Genomic DNA, 23,493 nt, shown 5'->3' with positions numbered 1-23,493 from the left:
AATAAGGCTTTTCCTGTTATTGCATTGGTAATAATAATAATGGATTAGATTTATATAGTTCTTTTCAAGGCACCCAAAGCGCTTTACATTGTGAATCCATTATTCATCCACTCCTCACTCATACCTGGTGATGGTAAGCTACGTGCGTAGCCACAGCTGCCCTGGGGCAAGCTGACGGAAACGTGGCTGCCAGTCTGCGCCTACGGCCTCTCCGACCATCACCAAACATTCATCCACACATTCATACACCAGCAATGCCAACACTGGAGGCAAGGAGGGTTAAGTGTCTTGCCCAAGAACACAACGACAGATGACTGCGGGAGCGGGAATCGAACCGCCGACCTTCCGATCATTGGACGACCTGCTCTACCTGAGCCACTGCCGCCCCAATGATACTGGCTGACATTTAAAGAACAAATACAGTACCAGTCAAAAGTTTGGACACACTTTCCCCTTAGATTTGATGAGACGTGTCCAAAATTTTGACTGGTACTTATCCAATAAGTTTGACAAATAATTAAATAAATATAGCAAATATTCAAAATATCTTTCTAATGTATTCAATATTGATTGAAAAGATAGAAAAGACCACTGATTTCATTCTTGTTAACTATTTTTATTTCTGCACAAAATCTGCAATTACACAAATTCCACATAACTAGAGATGTCGAAAAAAAATTTAGATAAATAAAATTCATTATGACAGTGCTTTAAAACTGTTTTGCCACCAATTTCTTGTTCTTTTGAATTAGCATAAAAATACATACATCCTAATAACATGCATTGCAAAATGGTTAATTTGTTGCATCGGTAAGAGTTTAGACTGAAATATTTTCTTTTTCTAGCTCAGAAACCCAAAATCATTTACTCCACCTTCATATTCAGATTTAATCATTTACAATAATGTGTATTCAGTAGCTGACATACAATCGAGCTGGACTGTGGACATTGTATATACATACATGGTCTAACTATCTGAGAAGCATTTATGGCTTTGTGAAAGCCTGTGGGAAAGTGAACAGTTGACATGTAGCTCAGTTGAGTTCTGATAAGAGAACCTCTGGCTAACTTCTGCATTGTGCAATTACCATATTTTCCTATGGCATATAAACACTGATCACCAATGTCAACAAAGTGTGAGACAGCAAAAATACTTCCATCCTTTAAAAGCACAACAGAGTTGTTTCTTTGTTTTGTTTTGCTGTAGGTATGACCATGAACAACGTCTCCATTCACAGCTATTCTCTTGTAGTAACTCACTACAGAGTTTATGGGAACCTCTCTGACTGTGTGGAAAGCAGCTTGGTCACTCAGAGATATTATTCTTACATTTGGTGGACCAAGGGCAGTCACCTCAGTAAACTTTTTATACTTCTTGACATGCTCGTTTCCATGTCTCATTTCACTGCAGAAATCTTTAACTTCTGCAGGCGCATTCATTAAGAACTGCTTTGCTAAACTGGGGAAAGCACGGGATAACGCCACTCGTTTGCATATTTGTTGTGGTACAGCTTGAGTACTTTTTATTTGTTTCAAAAGGTACCCATTGAAATTTTCAAACATAAAGGCTGAGTGAGCCCATAAAGGACCCCACTGCACAACACTTTTACTCAAATGTACCAGTGAATGAACATTGAATGTCATGTGCTCTTTCCCATACAGTGACTGTACACCTCCAACAAAGTACACTAATGCCTCATGTGCATGGTCTATCAGTTCAGTAGTTAATTCAGAACCCAAGAGAATGCTTATGCCCTCTGCCAGTAATGCCCAATGAGAGTGATACTTCTGTGGAAGTATGCCTTTCAGAACTGGCAAGCTATAGTACAAAAGCCAATGCTGCCACTCGTGAGCTTTCCAGAATTTACGTTCTGTTAAAGATCTTGGAACACGAGCAATAATACCTGGAGGTTTAATAGACAAGAGGTGTTTGTCTATGCTTGCCATTTGTGAACCAATATACCATGGCTCAGAAGTGTTTTTAGAGTCTATCCATAAAGCTGCCATGTATCTGCACACACCAAGCAGTACACAGTGCATGTAGTCAGGGACCATCCCATTGATAAGATCAAACACTGGTAAATCTGCAAGAGGAGATGTGCCCTTTATGCCTAATATAGCCTTCCCTTCTCTTGCAGCTATTTGTCCTATTTCTACTGTGGTTTTATGATTTCTGTCACTTGGCTTTTCATCAGGACACGAGTAAACCCTTGTGTTTCCTTTTCCTTTTCTTGTTTGCATTCCCGGGTGAAGGCAAATTCCGCAGCCATACTCACCATTAAACTGCTTAAAATTCTGCAGCAATGGCCTTGCTACTGCATCACACACACAGCACAATGCGTGCACTTTTACATGTCTCAATGACAGATCACTAGGATCTTGCCACTCAAAACCAGCTTGAGAAAGATTTGCACACTCCTCAACAAATGGTTTAAAGAAGCAGGACATGTCTGGCTTTTTGGATCCAAACCATAAAGAACATAAAAGTATATGTTTATCTCTACTCTCAGGTGGTATCTCGTTAACACAGCACAATATTGGCCAAATACTAAATCTGGAGGACTGAAAAACTGGTACACCATCACAGTTGAATGTGAGTGATAGAAAATCCTCTTCACTGTTAGCCTTTATGGTCTGGTACAAGCTGCCATCACACATGTCATTTATTACATGCCTCCCACTGGCATCAGCACAAAAACATAGATCATGCATACCGTGGTTTTCAAGAATATCTTTCAGCTGATCTTTTAATGGTATACTAATAAAAAAACTACCTTCCTCCAAACTGGCTTTCGCAGTTGTGAATAAGGAACATGAGACACATTTAAGTGTTTCTTCTAAAGATTGTGAGGAACCAATGTACTTAGTACAAACTCTACAGTAGTGATGTCGTCCAAACTGCTCTGTAATATCAGCTAATGGTTTTTCCAGAAAATACTTGCTTGTTGGAACTGCAGTAGTCCCACCAGAATGTAACTTGAGCAGTTTCAGCAGGTCCTCCAATAATACACCTGTAGTGTTGTGTCTCAATGCAAATGAGAGAATTGAGATGATGCTTTGCTCTTCTGTTAGTCCATGGGAGGAGTGGACATCACCTCCTTCTTGAGGGAAATTCTCCTAAATGGTTGAAATAGTACTCGGTTATAATTGAGCAGGTTTCACTTGTTTTCAATTGTAACCTTTTTCTCAGACTACGCCTGACAGAGAGCATAAACAGAAGTCATAGCTAAGCTTGTTAGGTTTGTCAATTGATGAATGAATCAATGTTAACATTGTAATCAACTTTAAGTCTCACCTGTACCACTGTGAAAGGTTCAGTTCTTTGCTCCTGCCTTTGGGTGGCAACTTCAATGTAATCCTGAGGAAACAAACGATCCACTTATTAAAAAGAAGTAGAAAAACGGAGGGGGAGCAGATTATGTGATGCTGCAGTTTGGTCTTACCTGTGGAACTCTGAAAGGTTGTGCTCTCTGTTCTATCTGACTATTATCTTCCACGCTTTCCTAAGAATGACATAAAAGAACAACAGATAGTTAATCCAATTTCCCTGTAAGAGTGACGAACAGAAGTAGAGTTTTGTCTGTACTTTTGTCTTACCCATGGCACTGTGCGAGAATCTGCTATCTGCTCGTCTCTCTGGGTGGTATCTTCACTTTCCTGAGAGAGACAAGTCAATATCTGAATAGATAAAAAAATTTAAAGATGGGACTGATATGATCCTATATAGTATTGGGTCAGACGCTAACATAATTCACATTTCTGAATGGTCAACTGTGCTTCTCATTTCTAGATGTGATGGAGTTGTGTAGAAGAGACTTGGTATGCACAGAATAACATGAGAATAAAAGTAAGACGCAAAATTATGGCCTGGTTGTCTGTTTTTTAAAGCCAGTAGTAGGACACAGAAAGAGAAAGAGAATGAGAGACAGAAATGGGTGTGGCTTTTAAAATAATGTAGTTTTGGCTTACCTGTGGAACTCTAAGAGTTTCTGCTCTCAGTTCTTCTCTCTTGCCATCATCTACATCACTTCCCTTAAAAAGATTAAAATGAACTTGTTATTAGACAGATTTCACACAGCTCCCCCGAAAACAATTAAAATGCAGTTTTACTTTTAAAAGTTGTTTTTTTCTCAACTAAATAGAAAGGTAGAGCTTAGCTTATATGTTTTAAAAAAATTACATTTTCTCCTTCTATTCGTCATTTTACAGTTACATAAGTAATGTTTCAGATCACTTTCACTGCAGAAACATTATGAAGTCCAGTCTTGGATCTCAAATAGTTGAGATTTCCTCCATAACTAACGTACACAGAATGCACCATTCAAGTGGCAAACATAATACAATATGTTGCATGCAATACCATGTTAATATGGTAATATGCGCCAATTCACAATTCAAAATACACAATGATAAATGTGTATGGAATTTCATTCACTTAACATTTTAGCCCACATTTGGTACACATATCACACAATAACTGAAGCCAAAGTCAAGGTTATGTGTACCAAATTAGTGATTTCATGTTCCATTTTTAACATCATTGTGCAATTCCATACACTTAATATTAAATAAATTACACTTACGTGTTGCGTGGTGTGCTTCCCGATGTCAGTCAAAGCTCTGTTGATTTTTCTAATAAAGCAATAGAGAGGAACTGCTAGTAACTTTAAAAACAATGACATAACTTATGAGTTGCACAGCATGAGCGGGCATACCTTTTTTTCCATCTGGTCAAAGTACGTGTGGGAACGTTTTTCCGCAGCCAGTCTCTTTCAGTTGTGTCAGATGTAACGAGTTTTCTTTTCGGCATTTCTGTCTCTAAAATTACATTCGTCAGTTCAACCGTCGGATTACTCAATAATCTCTGGAAAAGTTATGCTAGCGCTAAAAACAGAAACAGTACTGGGGTAGCCTATGAAGCTAAACGTTTGATTTAAGCTCTAAGGGCGATGATTGGTTAAGCGCTGGGTCAAATATCGGTATACGCCAATCAAAGATAAAGTGGGGCGGGCTACCTAGCAGCTATCAACGCGAGGGTAACGGATGAATTGCGAGATTTAACTAAGAGCGGCAAGTTGGTCGGTTAATCTCGTCTTTACCATGGATCTGCGACTCCCAAGGATGGAAACTATGCAGACGAAAGCACCTAACGTTCGAGGTAAGTACATTTAGGTTTACCAATTTTGAGGATTTAGTTACAGGTTCGGCATAGATGGTTTGCTAAAACTGGTTAGCTGAATGCTTAAAGGAGTAAAAAATAAATAAATAAATAAAATCAGAAAATTCTCACTTGACAGAATTACGCAAATAAAGTTGCACTAGCTGGAATTTTTTCTAATGTCCTGCATGTAAAATAGAATAGATTTGTGTGAGAAAAGCAATGATTAGCATAAATAGCACGACAGGTGTCATATATCAGTAAAGTTTTCTTTTTTTTTTTTTCAAAAAAAATTTCTCACTCTCTTCAGAACACAAGGAGAGGAAATTTGCAGTGGTGCGGTGGAGTGAAGGCGAGGATTCTGGAAAGTTAAGTGAAGTTAAAACAGATAATATAAGGGGTTATGATGACTTCAAGATGGACCAGCATGGCAATCCCATTTCCACCTATTCAGCCGTTATCGAATGGCGCCATGGGAAGAGACAAAGAGGAGGGTGGCCTCATTACAGGGGCACTGTTGTTTTTGTCTGCGGTAAGTTGTTACTATGGTTTTAATTGACAATTGTGCTCTCTTTACTTGAAAATAGTTCTTTAAGAATAAGTTTAATTTAGCCTGTTTAAACTCATGTGCTTACTTGCCTTGCCAGGTGGTTGAAGACTTTATTACATGATTATTGCTTAATTTGAAATGTTGAAACAGTTTTCCCACCATTTTTTTTATCATAAATAAGCGACTGCTATAGAAAAATCAAATCACACTTTATTTATAAAGCAACTTTCCTGCCACAGGCAACACAAAGTGTTTTACATGGTTAAAAACATGTATGCATATTAAAAACAAAACAAAGTGAAAATACATAATAATAGAAACACTCACCAAAATATTTCACACAGCTGTCTCGAACTGAATGTTATTATAAAATACTAAAAGTGATGAGCATCTGGCCTGATGTTGCTGTGAGGAAACAATATCAGTGTCATGGGGATCCATCCACACCAGGGGCCAGTCCACCTGTGTCTAACAGCGGCGACCACCCCCATCTGGACAGACCGGGGCCCACACCACAGCCAAAAGGCCACAGTGCAGGGCCCAAGCCACCCCGATAAGTGTAATCACCACGACAGCAGCCCCCAGACTGAGCAGGCAAAACCCCCGGCGTGGAGGATCCTCAAGAGGAAAATACTGGAGTTAAAATTAAAATTAAACAGCCTTAAGAAACAATAACAGCTAAGAATTAATGAGTGAATAAGTAAATGAATAAATAAATAAGAAGTAGTACAGTTGAGTAAAATAAGAATAAAGTAACGTGAAATAAAATTATGTAAAATAAATTAAGATCAAATAAAATTTAGTTTGAAGCTAAGCTAAAAAGGTAGACCTTAAGCCTCTTTTTAAAAAACATTGTTATTGTTATGATGTAATTTTTATGTAATTGTAAGATTGTAATTATGTCTCTTTGTTTGTATTCCTCTTTTTTCTCTAGCTACTCGTTTTGAGGCAGCTTGTAAACTTAATGCACTGCTGAAGGAAAATGAACTATCAGATCTGACCAAGAGGGAATCAGTCTACTCTAAAAACAGTCAGGATGAGTCGGATGACTCAGATCCAAATGAGACTCAGATTCTGTCGCAACCGTTGCGAGTCAAGGTGACATTGGTTTACCATGTTTTTCTGTTGTTATCATGTTTAAGTGGTTGACACTACTGTATTATAGCTTTTACTTTTTAGAATTGAAGAAAATACATGAAGATTGTTTATACTAGCTGTGTCCCAAAGCATTGGCTGAAGCCCTCAAAGGATCCAGCCAACAAAGTTTGCAGAAAAATAAACTGATTTTTATTTATTTTTTTTATTTTTTTAATTAATTTTTTTTACTGCATTCAAGGAAGTCTAACATCAGGAACAGGCTTAGTTGCACCTCTTTATTGTATGTGGCTGACAAATCAGCTCTTCAAACTAGACTACACTTTGGGGCAAAGCTTTACACTTTAGATTCTAAACTCCACTTACAGCTTTGTCTTTGTTTTTCATATTGGTTTTTCTTATTTCTCCCTCTCTTTCCATATGTCCAGAAATCAAAGGCTCACACAGGGAAAGACCCTGCAGAGAAATTTCTTGCCATGTACAGTCATTCACCACCTTCAGTCCCTCAGTGTGATAAAAGTCCAAGAAAGACAGTAGTTGATCTAAAGCGAGAGATCCAAGACCTGAAAGAAGAGAATGCTAAACTGAGGGATCTGCTTGTCCAAGGTAGCACTTGCTACCACTCTTAACAATTAAACAGCCAATACACTTTAAAAAGTCACCTTTGCCTGTGTTTAAACAATTAGGGTAACAATTTTTCATTTCTGATTTACCCTGTATAGATGTGCCAGAACTCATGAAGACGATGAAAAATGTGATTCATTTGGCTGAACCTAAGAGATCCAGTTTGCAGCTCTGCCAAAGTTCTCCGCAGTCCAGGCCAGGTTCATCATCTGATGATTCACTCCTGCCCTTTCCCAAAGCTACTCCATCCTTCTCCACATCAGAGTCTGTCATTGCATCATCAAAGGAGTCCCAGTCGTCCAAGGTAAATAATTTTTAAAGAATAAATAAATAAACTGCATACATTGGATTTACTGTTTATCAGGACAAATTCTAATACAGTACCAGTCAAAGGTTTGGACACATTTTCCCATTTGATTTAATGAGAAAATGTGTCTAAACTTTTGACTGGTTCTGTATTTATTAATGTGGCAGATCTAATTTGTTTCTATGCACTGAAGCCCAACTACTGAACTTTGACAGATGTTATTAGAACCCCCCAAAGGTTTGCTTATCCAGCATCATCTTCATCCTGTCTCTTTTCTGAGATCAATCCAGCCAGGATATGTCAGTTTGATGTTGACTTGTATTATCTTTTTCCCCTTCTTTTTCTGACAATGTCCTCTTGGGTGTCTTAGCTGAATTATCCATGGTGTGTGTTCAAAACTGTGTTGATATCAGCTTGTGCAGTGCGAGATAGTGATGTCACATTTTAGCACAGGTCACAAGCAATGCACCAGGATGTTGCTTCAGGGCAACATTGGCTTCAGGAATATACATAAATGTCACTGTGCTGTCAAAAATTAGTCAGAAACTGAGTTTTAGGTTTGTTAAAGTTATTTAGTGTTGCTTTATGTCTCTGATGCTGATCAAATTGTACATATCAGTATCCTAAATGTTTACCATGTCTTTGAACAGGTGGAGATCCATCCTGGGACTGGAGTCATGATAGAGAAATTGGCATGGGCCTATGCTTGTAATGCAAGTTCAGCTACAGTATTTGTGAGGCATCTGCTCACAGCAGTCTTCCCTACGAAGATACTGCTTGTGAGCAATCTTCGGGGGGGAAAACGAGGCAGAGGAGATGCACGTTTACCTCTGGATAAGAATAAACTGGATGCCATCTACAGTAAGTTTTTAACCTAATATGGCATGTGTTTAGGCAATAGTCCATACTTTTTTGTATTTACTGATTACAGACAAAAGACAAATAAAAAATTTCTCATATATTATACCAGTATCTCATGGTGCCAGACTTTAGTGTTAACTTGTGTTGAATTCTCTGAAAAATGTATGGCGAACATATCTACTTGATGTTTCTACATTGTATTATTGTTAGTGAAAAAATGCCTCTGCCAAATGCAGGAACCTAATTTAGAGATCAAATAAAATTTAATTTTATAGTACATTTAAAAAACAACCAAAGTTGGGCTTAACAATTATCAGAAGCAAAAGAAAAACAATAAAATTGGAGTACTGTCTAATCTTTTTATTATATACTGTATTATGTCCTGGTATATTATTGGTCTTCTCATAATATGCTATCATTGGCTACAGATTTCTTTGTTGTTTCAGTACTTCTGGGATGTATTTTGTTTGTTCAGCAGCAAATGAACAAATTTAGGGTAATATGTATATTGTAGTATGAAGTATATTTTTGCGTTTGATACAGTCATTTCTTCATCAAAGGTTGCACTATTATTGTTATATTTAGAATACTTATACTCTGATCCCCCACCTTATTTTTGTACATATATAGGTGCAACTCTTGAGAGGTGGCCTGGGACCCAACCCTCCAGCATTGGTACCACAATCAATGCCAAGATCACAGAGCTCCGAGCCAAAAGTAAAAATGTTTCTGTTACAGAGTCCCCTTAAACTGAGCTTTAATGTCTTGTGTGGCACATATTGTATTATTGTTATGATATGTCATGCCAGGTTTATTCTACTCTAGAGGAACTGTTGTAAGTGGGTAGGTTTTATCCCACCCTGTTTTTGCCTAAGTTCAAACCTAAGCAGAAAAAACTATCCATGTTTAGATTGCTCTTTTACTAAAAGAGCTGGGGTAAGGTTAAATATTTTGATCTAATATCAGTGTTTCATGTTAATATTAGTTCATTCTAAATAAAAATTAATTAAATTTAAAATTTGCCCAGTATTCATGTCTTTTTATCAGTATTACAGATTTGGAAAGACAGCATTTATAAACTGCAGCCCTGTAAATGTCATGTTAGACAGTAATTGTTCTGTTAGCTGACCAGACAGTCTGTGCATTGTTAGTTTATAACTCACATTGATCCAGTTTTAGTAGTACAGGGACAAATGGAAGTTTTGTCACGTTCATTAATTTGTTTAAGATATTAACTTGGGCCTGTATAAAAATGATTAATTAAATGCATGTTTTTTATAATCTGAGATTTAGGAATTCTTACAGGACAAATATAAAAAACATAGTTTACCATTATATTGTTTTGCCTTCACCTGCAGATAAAAAGCATATGTAATGGTACATATTCCTATACATTTTTATTAGATGACATATAATATACCTATAAAAAGCATATAAAAAGGGATAATGGCCCTGCAAACTACATTTACAATTTATACAAAAAAACTATATTTAAAAACATTTGTTGATATATGTAAAGCATATGTCTTTATGACAGACATATATTAAAAAATTGCAGAAATTATATGGAACAACTATGAAATTTATACTTTGACATATATGTTCCTTATATACCACATACATAGTTTGCACATGATCCTTATGTGATCCTTTTTATTATTATGTATGAAAGAAATGCAAAAGTGGCCACTTTCAGGAATAAATCATATAAGACTTATATGATCCACAATACATGAAGCCAACTACATGTGACATAAATTTTTTATGAGTTTTTTATATTTCTTTTCCATATGGGGAAGCGGGATTAAAGCTTTAATGAACCTGGCTTGACCCTGTTCAGTTTGTACTGGCACACATACATCCTTTTTTTCCACCAGCTGATGAGTTTTATTTGCCGTTGATTACAGAGAATCTGAACTTGCCAATATTCTCTCTCTCTCTCTCTCTCTCTCTCTCTCTCTCTCTCTCTCTCTCTCTCTCTATATATATATATATATATATATATCTTAGGGCTGTCAAAAATTATGTGTTAACAGCGTTAATTAATTTATGTAATTAATTGCGTTAATATTTTAATACAATTAAGCCCCATACAAGCCCATACATCCGTCATTTCTCTGTTATGACACCGGGACGTGGAGATGCACGATGGAAGAGATCAGTCAGGTGGTTCTATGGATGGACTTGAGAATAGACACAACATTAATGGTGCAACCCATGGACGTCGCCTCTGTGGAGAATGGGGGTGTTTTAACACACACTCTTTTCCTGGCGACAGGGTTCCACACCAGCACTTTTCCCTCATTCTTTTTAAAACTTGTGACAGCCCAGCTGGGTTTTGGTTTGTGCAGCACGGCTGTCGGCTGAGAAGGCGGAAACTAGCGGTTCATGGTTCACACCGTCACATATTTGCCCCAAAGTATTGTTTTTGGCAGGACCTTCTCTAACACAGTAGCTGGCTGGTGGTAGAACAGGTTTATACTTCAGCTGTGCAGGGGCAGATCTAGAAAAGTTCTGATGGGGGGGCCAGGCAGAAACACTGAGCAGGAAAATGACGGCACAAATGACACCTTTTTTTTTCCCCCCAAGGGAAGCTCAGTAAATATTTGTAGCATTGGCTCGTTCTGTTGATATATTACAGTAAAAAGGGAGAGATTTCAGGCATATAAAAACTCGCGAATGATGATTAATCATGATTAATTTGTAAGCTTTGATTAATCTGATTAAAAATTTTAATCATTTGACAGTCCTAATATATATAAATATTATTCTTTTTTTCTCAACAGAAAGCATAAGGAGGTAAATTGAAACGAGGCAAGCAAATTGCAATTATTGCATCTCGAAACGCAGAAGTGCATTTTCTCCGTATTGTGGTTTCGGACTAGACCAATTTTCTGTCACATCAGAGTTGATAAAGGTGCCATTTATCAAGCTGTGACATATCATTGGATCAGACCGATTTCCCTGAAAGCATAAAAGATATGGGTGCATCACATATTTTTAAAGATATTTTCAGGTCATTACAAATTGATTTCAAGTGCTCTTTATCTGTAGTTGAAAGAAAAATGCTTATACTGTTTTAGCTTTAAGTGTAGCTTTGTCTTCAGCTGCTGGTGTCAGATGAAGGCAGATGGACAGGGGGTTTTGTTGGGTTTTGGCCCCACTCCAGGGAGCTGCCCTTGGTGCGAACATTTTCATTTGCTTGTAGATGTCCGATAGCCAGATTCAAGCAAACCCTGGATTAAAAACGGTCGGGTCAGGAAGATTATGTGAGTAAAGTCCTACATGGCTCAGCTGTGCGCATGACACAAAAATGCATTATTCATTCATTAATGCCAACAGCAGTCGGGCTGTTTCTGTCAGCTGTTGGACTAACTGTAACCCAGCAGAACTCAGTCTTAACTTTTAGAAACGATCTGTGGCTCAGATTTCTGGAGTGTGCGTAGATGTCTATATGTGCTTTTACTGAATAGCATGAATAATCTGACAGGGATTAACAAAAAGCAAAGTAGATTTAAATCCAATAACAGATAATATTTAATCTTTTTAACAATGTTTATATTTTTGTTTCTATCAAATTATGAAATTGGTTATTGTGCTTTTTTTATAATGGAATAGCAGAAAAATTGAAACACGAAATTATAAATTCCTGATGCACTAATCCTGTTTAAAATCACATTTTGATAAGTAGTGAAAAGATTTTGTATGTTTTGTGCCTCATCTTGAACAGATATTCCATGCCATTATATATGGAAACAAATTAAAAAAATAACCTAAACCAAAAAAACTCTAGAGAAAATGGAAGTTTTTTGTTTTTGCCTAAGATTATAGGCATAAATCAGGTGTTAAATTGTATTTGTGAAGAGACAAAAAAAATTACAAAAACATTCAAGTGAAGAGAGTGTGCCATCCCTGTTAATATTGCATGACAAACTGTGGCCCATCTATGTGTATCTGCGTTTATTTTTGCAGACGAGGCATGTGATATGCATCATGGTCAGCATCTCACATGATCATGATGCATGTCAGCATCCAAAATAATGAGGAAAGCATTATGTTTTAAGGTTTGCGGGAAGACAGGCAGGAACCAGGCAGGAACCAGGAAGGAACCAGGAAGGAGCAGACAGCAGATTCTGTAAAGCGGTACCAGGTTTATTTAAAGTGAGTCCAGAGTCCTTGGGAAGCAACTGAGGCAGGGGTGGTGGCAGGGCAGCAGGCCAGAATGACAGCTTGTGGTGGGATCTTCAGACTGGGAAGGTGGCACTCTTCTGCAAAGGTAGGTAGGCAGGACAAAAGTTACACGTAAGACTGTACTCAAACTGTACTAAAACTCAAACGACTCTCTTAATGACCGGTGTTGTACCACTAGGGTAAGGCAACGATCTGGCGACGAGTGGACTGCAAACTGGCTCTTATGTAGGCTGGGAAAGTCAAACAGCAGCAGGTGAGTGGCATCTCCCATTACCACCTCCAATTAGCACCACCATGCCCAGTAGGATCTCTGAACCACATGTATCAAAAACAGAACATGACAAAATAATAGTAAAATACAATCCTGACATTATGTTGTTATTCCTTAATTTAATTTAATGTTGATCTGGCAAAGAGCAGCTTCACCCTAATGACCGTTTGGTAGCTTTTCTGCAGCTTTCCTACACCTCATATGTGTTTCGTTAGCAGACTGATGCATGCAAATATTTGGAAGTGGTCAGTAAAGCTATAAACAATGCTGAAACAAGCTTGTGAGGAGGACCAATGTGATATGATCAAAGAATCCAGAGGAGGAACTCTCCAATCATAATTACCGTACTGGAAACATATCTCCAGGAAATGTTAAGATCGGTTCTTTGATACAAGTCTCCGGTTGTGTTCTCAACCAAACATTTTAAATGTGACTAGCCTGATTGAACTGTACTACTAATTATGTTATTGTCTTGGATAGAATTAAATTAAACCTCTTACAGGCAGGAATCAAAGGTGATATTTGCAGTTTTGAAATTTCTCTAATCCTCCGCTTTTGGTTTTGTTGGCTTGGTATTTCTGGCTCTGAAAAACATGGGGGAAGTAGGGAGAGATTGTGGGTGTATCCCTGTTAAGATAAGAGTTTTAATTGGGAAAGTTTGGTGCTGTGTTTACATCCAGTAATTGTTCTCTAAGTGATGCAGTGTCCCAGTAGGAGGACGTCCACATAGAAAGTCACCTCAAACAAAGTCTTCCAGAGTATACTGTGTTTGCTATCAGCACAGGGTATATAACACTATAGAATCAGCTCTAAACAAATTTCACTTTTCAGTGCTAGTTTAGTGAAAGGCTTCACTGGAAAGAGGAACACAGAGCATCACAATTATTTATATGATGAAGATGTTCCCCATTATTCTCTGGTTTTATAAGGGCATTTCTACTGCCTGGACAGTATTATTAGAAAAAGATATTTTTTTTCTTGGATCGTATTACCTTATTCAATAACCTACTAGAGGTAAGTGAAAATAGATGGACAGTAGGGAAAAGTGAAGTTTTATTTTTAATTTTAAAAGTTTATTTTTTTAAAAAATGCTTGTAAATTAATTAATAACCAAGCTTTGATTAACTTTAGCCAATGAAAACGTTTACCTCAATTTTAGTTTTTACTTAACGTGATAGTTAAGAGCACCACATCGTTCTCATCCCAAAATATGTCTATATGCTCCTGTAAGGGATTTCCTCCCGAATGTTTCAAACACTACCGGGAGGACTTGTCTGTGCTCAGCTGTGTTAAAGACTCTCTTGCAGTGTCGCTACATCAAGGCAAGGCAGGTCTATTTGTATAGCACAATTCAACAACAGGGTAAAAAAAGAGAAAAAGTTAAAAGAAAGAACATTGGATAAAAAAACTATTAAAACATGATCAAGTTTAAAAATTCAAGCTTTTAAGAAACAGATGCAGATTTAGACTTCTAAATAAAAACTAGAGAAATGCAGCAGAGAACAGGTGGGTCTTTAACCAGCTGATCTTTCTAGGAGTTTGTTCCAGACATGTGGAGCATAGAAGCTGAATGCAGCTTCTCCATGTCTAGTTCTGACTCTGGGAACTGAAAAGAAACTGGATCCAGATGACCTGAGGGGTCAGGTAGGTTCATACTGGGTCAAGAGGTCACTGATGTATTTTGGTTCAAAACCAGATGGAGCTTAATAGACCAGCAGCAGAACTTCAAAGTCTATTTTCTGGCGGACAGACAGCCAGTGTAAAGACCCTTGTTCAACCCTTATTCAGACTCACTGCCCACACACACAACACACATTATTCTACTTCACGGCATGATGCAAATGTCCTGAAAGAAAATTTTCAGGTCCAAGCAAGGTGCAAAAACATTATAGTTATGCTAAAATCTATTACTCATAATTACAGAGCTCTTTTCCTTACAAAAGCATGCACTTTTATGCTGAGATATCTTGAAAATGATCTTTGAGGTATTAAGTCTTGAGCTACCTGGTGAAAGCAAATAAGAGGAAGTAAAGTGCAACCATAAATGGAAAAATAGTATATAAGGTTAAACGGAGTTTGTGCAGGTTAAGCAAGTTCAAAAGTGAGCATGAAAAGTTTTTATTCTTAGACAAGTTTTCTTATAGTTTTTTTTAACTAGTCTTCAGGAATAGTTCTCCAGTCTTGAAGGACATTTCAAAGCTTATCTTTGGATGTTGGTGGCGTTTTGTTATGATCTCTGTTAAGATGATCCCACACTGCTTTAGTGGTGTTGTGGTCTAGCTTTCAGGAGGATTCATTACTCCCTCAGACCTGCTTACACTTAATTTTGAGTTCAGTTCTTGTGCCATTCAGCATACCTCAGTCTTTTCTCACTGTTTCTCTTCTGTAAGTCTTTATCTTGCATGCATTGAAATACTTGATAATTTAGGTGTACAGACAATTTAACTGAATTCCATCCAAATATGGTTCCTTGCCTGTAAAGGATTAAGAATGGCCTTGTGACAGCCACCCTTCCATGGAAACCGTTTCTGATGAGGTCTCAGTAAACAGTTGATGGATCAGCTGAAGGGACATATGCATTTCTCAGGTCCAGGGTCAGATTTTTAGCTGGATTCCCCTCCTATTTTCTCAAGGATACCACATTCAGGTGCTGTTTATCTGCTGTAAATGCATTTACTTATTTTTAGCCTGTAGCTAATTATGCCCTTCTCTTGTTCAGTTTCAACAACAGGCTGCTGGGAACAAAATGCCAAAAGAAAGTTTATAATGTCTCTATACAACACTGGTTCATCCCTTGAGTTAGTTTCCTTTTTATGCTTAAATGAAAATGGAGCCTAAATGGCTAGACAATGATGAGTAAAAAAGCTCCTATCAAATCTTCCGAAAGCTTTGAATAAGTCATACCCTGCGCTCTCTTCCCTGGAATGTTGTAGAATCCGAAGTATTCCAAAGTGCTGCTCCATAGTGATTGAAATATAGTTTCTGAAAGGGTCAGATAACTTTAGCAGCAGCTCACATCCTGGTGCTTGCATAATAATACTGAAACGTTACCCGTACCTGAAGGAGCTGAGCGACAAGTCATCTTTGCTAATGGAAAATAAAGTGTTTTCAATTAATAAATTTAATTGAAACCTTGAGAAATTAGATTATGATTCTTATGTAGATTTTATCTAGATCTAGATTCTAGATTTATCTAGAACTCCTTACTGGCTGGCCTGCCTGTATCCTCAGTTAAACCTCAGCAGATGATCCAGAACGCAGCAGCACGTCTGGTCTTCAACCAGCCCAAAAGAGCTCATGTCACTCCGCTGCTAATTGCTCTTCACTGGCTTCCAGTTGCAGCATGCATCAAATTCAAAGCTCTGTTTCTATCTTCCAAAACAATAACCCAAACGGCTCCTGTCTACCTTCACTCCTTAATCCAGAGCTACACTCCCTCTCGACAGCTACGCTCTGCCAGCGAAAAACGCCTAGTGCTCCCACCACAACGTGGAGCAAAATGAATAGCTAGACTCCGTCCGATCCGCAGAGTCCTTATCCACTTTTAAGAGCAAGCTAAAGACTCAGTTGTTTAAGGAGCATTTCCACACTTCGCTTAACTCTTCTACTCAACAGAATGAGTTAGAAAGATTTGTCCAGCTCTTTGGCTCAACCAAGTACTGAAGAAGCTGTGTGCACTTATGCCCAAGATGATATTGTGTGATGAAATCATGATGTTTGTATTTAAACAAAATGACTTACAAAAACTAAAAAAAAAAAAAAAAAAAAAAAAAAAAATTATATGCACTGCCTCTAGCACTACATGACAGCACCTGGGTCCAACTGGACTCAAAGCGGTCTGACTATCACTTAATTATGACGTCCCATCTTGTTTGAATTCATGCTTGTGTTGTTCTTACTCTCAAATGTAAGTCGCTTTGGATAAAAGCGTCTGCTAAATGACTGTAGAATAGAATAGAATAGAATAGAATAGAATAGAATAGAATAGATTTTGTGTTTATAGGTTAGTTTTATATAGGTTTTGTAATGTACCAGTGTATTTTAATGTAGTGTAGAAAGACCCAACCAGGGACAGGAGTTGAGAATTAGCTCTGGCTAAAAGCTCTGTTTGCATGACATAAGCTACAAAATTTTGTGGCTATGCAATGTCCCTGTCAAATAATTTAAAATAAATAAATGTGAAAACACACACACACACACATATATATATATATATGTGTGTGTGTGTGTGTGTGTATATGTATTGATTTATGTATGTATGTATGTATTTATTTCTGACCTGTCCAGCATCATGACAATAGAATGATGGTTTGGCTGCCGTATTGTGCAGAACAGATTTATTCTGCCAAGAGGAGCCTTTTGGATATGGGGCTCCCCTTAAATCTTAAATGTTTGTTATTGTTTTAAAATATGTTTTTGATTATAACTGCTGGACCGGACTGGAGAAGCAGCAGAAGGAAAAAGGTGGATAGAAGAGAAAAGATAGAGAAAGGAAGAACAAAACAAAAAGAAAACAAAGCACAACAACTGCAATCAAAGCTAAACAAAGAAACTAAACTAACTGCTACACCTGTGAAGACACAGTAAACACCCTAAAGGCTTCTTAGAAAACATAACAGACAATCATCAGGAGCACCTGTAAGAAGAAAAACTGTGAAAACCCTGAACAGCAACAAACACAACCGCAATATGTGTGTGTATGTGTCTGTGTGCAGGGGTGTTGGTGTGTGTGTGTAGGTGTGTGTACTAAATATTAGGGGGATTTGTGTTATTATGCAAATCACATATATATAAAAATACACACAATATGAAAATGAGCAAAAGCAAACACAACCCAGCTATTCAGTGTCTAGTCTCACACACAGACACATGGTGCATTAACCAAAATTTGTTTGGGAAAATAGTTGCAACCTACACATAAACTTAGTTGTTTGTGCATGCATTCTTCCTGTCAGAAGCAAAACATGCTTTTCTGACAGCAGTGTGGGCTTGATATGCTTGAGTAGCGTGCAAAATCAGATTACATTCCTACACGGCTTCCCACAGTGGTGGAAGGGCTGTAGCTGGCACCTCACCTGTGCTGTCTCACGCAGTTGCTGTCCTCCCGATGTTCCTTTTCCCCTCTGCAAGTCTCTGTCTGCATCGCTACCATGTATAATAGTACTGCAGTCTGGCCCAGTGGTTAGATAGCTAACAGATAACGCTTCTTATCCATCCTGTATTATATAACTTAGGACAAGAATTATAAAAGATAGTTAAAGCCAAGAAGGTCCATAAACTGTGCTACCAGCTTCTTAAATATGTTCAAAGCCGTTAGTAACTTATTATCTCTTTCCATACAGTAAAATTAATTCATGAATGTTTTTTGTTTTCTTTTAACTTTCACTGCCAACTTATTGGAAATATTCAGAAATGGTTCTGGCTCCTTTTTTTTCATTATGTATTATTCTAGCACATACACTAATACTGTGACCTCCTATCTCCAAAACTGTCATTTTTCAAAAAATGAAAACAGCTGTATGGTTTTGTAATAACTGGACATACTGTCATCAAACTTGGTATTGTGTTTTTGCCCAACAGCAACAATTTGTAAAAACAAAATGAGCTATAATTAGCTAATTAAGCTAAAGGAATGTTTATTAAACAAATGCATAAGAAATAATGACCTTTTGCTAGATTTAAGAAAAATCTGAAAGGGGGCGGGGTCAGATTTTAAGGGTGGTCCACGACCCCCCCCCCCATGTTACTCGTCCTGGGGTAACATGACTGTAATGTTGCAGTGTACGACAAAGCAGACATTACACACATTAAGCAATTCCTCATTTTAACATTTTTAAGGTGGCTTAAGGAAACGACAACATTCAGATTCTTGCAAAAAACATGAATGTTGTGTCAATATGAGAAAAAAAAACAAAGCAAATCAGATCTGTCATAATCATTAAATAATCGTGATATATGTCAGTATAATTGTTACACTATATATGCAAGTTGGATGAACTAAACAAATGACATTTTTCTACCATTTGTATCCTATTTTTCTGCCATTAATAAGTATCTTGACAAATAGTCATTTATGGTTCATTTCGTGCTACTCTTGGTGTCAGATCAGTGGTATTAAAACTTTTGACTGCTATCTTTTCTTCAAATGTGACAGATTACCTTCTTTAAGTAAATTAACTCTCCTTATTAATTTAGTTTTAAATGAAAATGTGTCCACAGCTTACAGCTCTATAACTAAATCCATTATCTTTATGTCAAGAGATTATTATTTAAATACACTCAGAAGATTATTAGAAAGTTAAATCCTTCAAGATTAAAAGTTGGTGTTACTAACTAATGGAGAACCCAAGAAAGTGAAGACATTAACTAAAACAAAGGCATCGCTGTTATAGGGCGTTAGAAAGCATAAATCCAAAATATTTTGATGACTGAGGCAGAAACATGGGAAGTCTTGACACAGAGGAAACATGCTATCCTACTGGCTTTACACTAAAAATACCTGCAAATTTCATTAATGGTGCAGTGTGTAACAAAATCAAAGGTCAATAACAGAAAAATGTAATGCATCTTTAAAAACTGTTTCTATTGGTATCTAATTACTTTACAAAAGCAACTGTAACAATTTCAAGACAGTACATATGTACACAATTTTTAAGTAGTTACCTGTCATTGCTGCACCAATGAAAACATGTTTGTCTGGAAAATTTTGGCCATTGACAGCCACCGTCCATTTACAGCTGTGCTTGGCATTTAAAGTCATTAGGGGCATTTGGACAAAGACGTTCTAAGAGCTGTCTGCCTCGAATTTAGTTCTATGAACGGCTCTTGCTCAGGGGAACTGTTTCATTTTGCATTCGCACATGAGTTAGGGGGGTCGATGTGACGCGACCATCTGCGACAGTGACGTGTTACTTTAGCGCCACAGAACAACAAAAGAAAAATAAAGACAGAAAAAAGCAACACCACCAAGAAGCTAATATATATAGCGAAGAGATCACTGTGTTCCTGCTCTGCATGACGGGAACATTAATGGTGGACGATTAAATCAGACGTCTAACGTCGAGGCTGGAAGATCACACAGAGGGAGTCAGGAGATGAAGAATCCAGCTGCAGGCGATACTTCTTTGTTTCATGGAGGAAGAATGGAGAGCACCGCAGACGAAGGAGACGACATGTAACATGTTGAACATGCGCCGATTGTATGCGTGTTGTATAAGTAAACATGTCAGTAGGTATTCTATCAGTTCTCTAACTGAGAACTGATAGTCGCAAATATTTTTATGTTCAGCTGCAAACCTTTAAAACCTCTCGGAATATCCTCTGTGGCTTAGATGGTCAGAAGAGCTTTGACCTCCTTGTCGGTCCATTTATCTCATGCTCTTTTGTTGTCGTTGTCCGTAGCTGCAACAGTGTTTTTTTTTTAAATGGCGGGGACACAAGCAGAAATCTGGCAAGGGGTGTAGCTACCAGTCACCAAACACCTAGGTCATGTGGGCTCCAATGGAACCCTGTAAAGACCCTGCCTCGGAGTAGGAGCTAAAATGGTTTTAGGAACTGAGGGCCGTTACCCTTAATTCCTATCTGTTCGAATGCATGAAAAAAATGGCCTAGTTCCTGTAAAGGTTATAGGAACTTCAAAAAGTTCCTACAGTTGGAAAGCCCCTTTTTACCATTAGTTTTCTGTTAACCTTACATACTGTACCTTTAAAATTTTCTTAGCTCTTTAAATTTTCTCTATGTCTGATCTATGTGATAACTTGCCTGCAAAATGTCTCTGTTCTTCCTGCTTTCTTTCTGGAATAAATACATGTTGTGTTAATCATGTACTCTTACATCCAGATCTGATGAGGAAATGTAACAGCCATTTTCATTACATTGTTCTCAGCAAAAAAGATGGAACAGCCATTTTTCTCTATTCTCCCCCCTTCCAAAAAAAAAAAAAAAAAAAAAAAAATCCCTGAATATTTTTTAATTTTCCCTTCTTCTGCTCTGCCTCCTTCTTCACTCTCTGCCATAGTTATGCCGCAGGCAATGTGCCATCTGCTGTTGACATTTTTAGAATGAGGAAAAGTTGTGAGAACAGTGTGGTTATTGTTCCATTGTGGTCAGTTATTCAAACTGCAGCTCTCCATTCAGGGTGGCCAGTTATATAGAGACCAGGACTGACAACAACGAATCTAGATGAAGGAGTCTTTCTTACTCATTCTCTTCTGCTTTGGCCCAGAAATGAGTCGGAAATGACTGTACAACACTCCTTGTGCTGGTTATTTTTATATCGTTGACCTCCATCCTACGCAGTGCTGGGTCTCAGAGCCAATATTGTGGATCTTTTCCAGCAGTGTCTGGCTGAAGGAGGTGGCATGTTCTGCTTCATCATCCACAATGCTTAAATGGAGACTTATAAACTGGCTACATATAGAATATGACATGCAAAAATCAGTGTTGAGGAGCATTATGACAAATGCCAAACATTTCTGTAATTCCAGATGGAGTTTTGAAGTCAAAGGTGATGTTAAGTTGGGAACAATTTCAATAAATAAATCCACATTCTTAGAAAAAAAAGTTAATGATTTATCGGTCATTAAAAACATACAAGCAATAAATCTGAGTTTGCTCATACTTAATGATCAAACTTAGTGAATTTCAAGCACTTTGAGGAATTTATTTTTACATCTTCACATAGCTGTTTATTTAGATACAAATACTGAACCTTATATTCACTTAGTAGTGTCAGTGTAAGAATGCAAAACATTGGAAAAACATTGTCTGCAGGGCATCAGCATCATAGCTCACCCTTTTAATTTGAATATATGTTGTTCCAGTAACATCAAAGTTCAGCTCACAGGTCAACTAGCTGCGGTTAATGACTGACAAACTACTTTCGCTGTCACCAAAAGAATCTGAAATGGCTTAAACATTGGCTTCGAACACTGCCTGTGTTAATTAATGAGACATCGTGTCTGCGTCTTCCTCTTTATATAAAAGTTATCTTTAAACACTGGCATATGGTTATCATCACAGATGTGAGAATTAACCAGGGATTTTTTTCTCTATCATTTTGATAAATGATCATCAACAAATCAGGCGTCTAATAAACCTGTTTGAGCCAGTCATAATTGGGTATGAAAGAGGGTGGTGTTCATCTTAATTTCTTTCAGGGTTTTTCACTGTCATAGTGATGTAATATTGATCTAAATTATTGGTAATATCATGGGTGGGTGTACAGAAAAAACCCTATCTTTCCTGAAAACAGCAGTGCCTGAATAAATAAATCCCTTATTAAGTACTTGAGGTCTAACACAAGGGTTACGAAACCCATCCAATTATTTAACTGAAAATGAAGACTAGTGGTCTCAATTTAAGCAAGGATCAACACGTACCTTCTCCGAAGAGAGGAAGGACCTGGTCCTTCCTGTGTGTTGGGAGGCTCAAAGTCCATTAAACTACCCTTATGAAAGGATGAGTCAGGGACCTTCAAAAGAGAATCAAGTTTTCCTCAGAAAACACTTAGATCTTTTCTTAAAAATTCAAAAAGCAAGATACAAGTAAATACAATACAGATGCCCTCTGTAAAGCCTAAAGCTCTAGAAAAGATCTTGCAATCTTTAGGTTAGCTCTACAAGGTCAAAATCAAAAGCTGAAGACAGCCCTCTAATTGGAATGTGTTGCTTTTATCAACTCTATCTTTTTTTCCTGCCATTGCATAGGGTGAGGGTCGCTTTGAGCCAGATGCATATCTTTGTTGTAAAAAAAAAGGAAGTGCAGGCAGCAGGCAGATGATACAGACACTTTTTGAGATCTTGAGATTTACAGTCTTAAGATGCTTTCAAACTTCATTAATGCATAAATACTTCTGCCCCCAAGGTCACGGGCTTGTGTCCCATGCCCGCAAAATAACACCTCTGGCCCCATCTTTAGCTAATAGCACTTGTTTTAAACTTGGAAAGACTGGCACTGTTGATTTGTATTAAAGTTTAATTTGATTAATTCACATTTTGACTGTTCTGTAAGCTTATTATTTACAAACACTTGGAAAGTTTTAGCTATTTAAACCTACTTGGTATTTCCACTACTTGGCACAGTAGCATCTGTATGAAGGTGAAACTAAAAGCTGCTCAGTCACTGGCCACAAATAGCTGACTGCTTTGTGTCTAATACTTCTAAATCATTCTGACTGAATTGCCTTGGACTTGGTGGAGAGGTGCAACAATCTGCAAAACAAAAAAAAAGAAACTTTTGAGAATGCACTACATAAAAGCATTTCTACTGTTTATATTTTGTGCCTTGGTAGTATGGTCAGGGTCAATTTTGACATAAAAACCACTATAATTAAGATATTTTACTGGATTTAAAAATGGTATAAACCGTCTGGGAGTATTAGAATACATAATAGGTATAACAAAGTTTTTGATGATCTTTGCTTTTTCATAACCAAT

At 37.4% G+C, this 23,493-nt stretch overlaps 3 protein-coding genes across 4 annotated transcripts in view; 2 read left to right on the top strand and 1 right to left on the bottom strand.

Moving 5' to 3' along the window:
- The window catches only part of gal3st3 (galactose-3-O-sulfotransferase 3), a 52,258-nt gene that overhangs the window by 5,782 nt on the left and 22,983 nt on the right, over positions 1–23,493 (top strand). The window contains exon 1 of one of the 2 annotated variants that reach the window (XM_041986486.1): positions 12,978–13,039. The exons of the other annotated variant lie outside the window; for it this stretch is intronic. The gene's annotated coding sequence lies outside the window, so the exon portion shown is untranslated. Of the gene's footprint in view, positions 1–12,977; positions 13,040–23,493 lie in introns of those variants that run through there. 2 annotated transcript variants of the gene reach the window in all.
- Positions 1,989–4,827, bottom strand: LOC121639281. The gene is made up of 8 exons (XM_041984440.1): positions 4,716–4,827; positions 4,584–4,632; positions 3,970–4,032; positions 3,598–3,657; positions 3,444–3,503; positions 3,296–3,358; positions 2,505–3,117; positions 1,989–2,011 (listed from the first exon to the last, which is right to left on the bottom strand). The coding sequence occupies exons 1-8, from the start codon at positions 4,808–4,810 to the stop codon at positions 1,989–1,991; spliced, it is 1,026 nt and encodes a 341-aa protein (XP_041840374.1). The 5' UTR covers positions 4,811–4,827.
- On the top strand, positions 5,526–9,574 carry LOC121640669. The gene is made up of 6 exons (XM_041986487.1): positions 5,526–5,690; positions 6,643–6,806; positions 7,232–7,409; positions 7,526–7,731; positions 8,385–8,595; positions 9,226–9,574. Exons 1-6 carry the CDS (start codon positions 5,576–5,578, stop codon positions 9,342–9,344), a joined length of 993 nt encoding a protein of 330 aa, XP_041842421.1. The 5' UTR covers positions 5,526–5,575; the 3' UTR covers positions 9,345–9,574.

The sequence above is a fragment of the Melanotaenia boesemani genome, chromosome 5 (assembly GCF_017639745.1).
Source record: "Melanotaenia boesemani isolate fMelBoe1 chromosome 5, fMelBoe1.pri, whole genome shotgun sequence".
In the NCBI taxonomy this organism is placed as follows: Eukaryota; Metazoa; Chordata; class Actinopteri; order Atheriniformes; family Melanotaeniidae; genus Melanotaenia; species Melanotaenia boesemani.
Note: the sequence above shows the minus strand (reverse complement) of the source record. Positions and strands in the feature narration are given on the sequence as shown.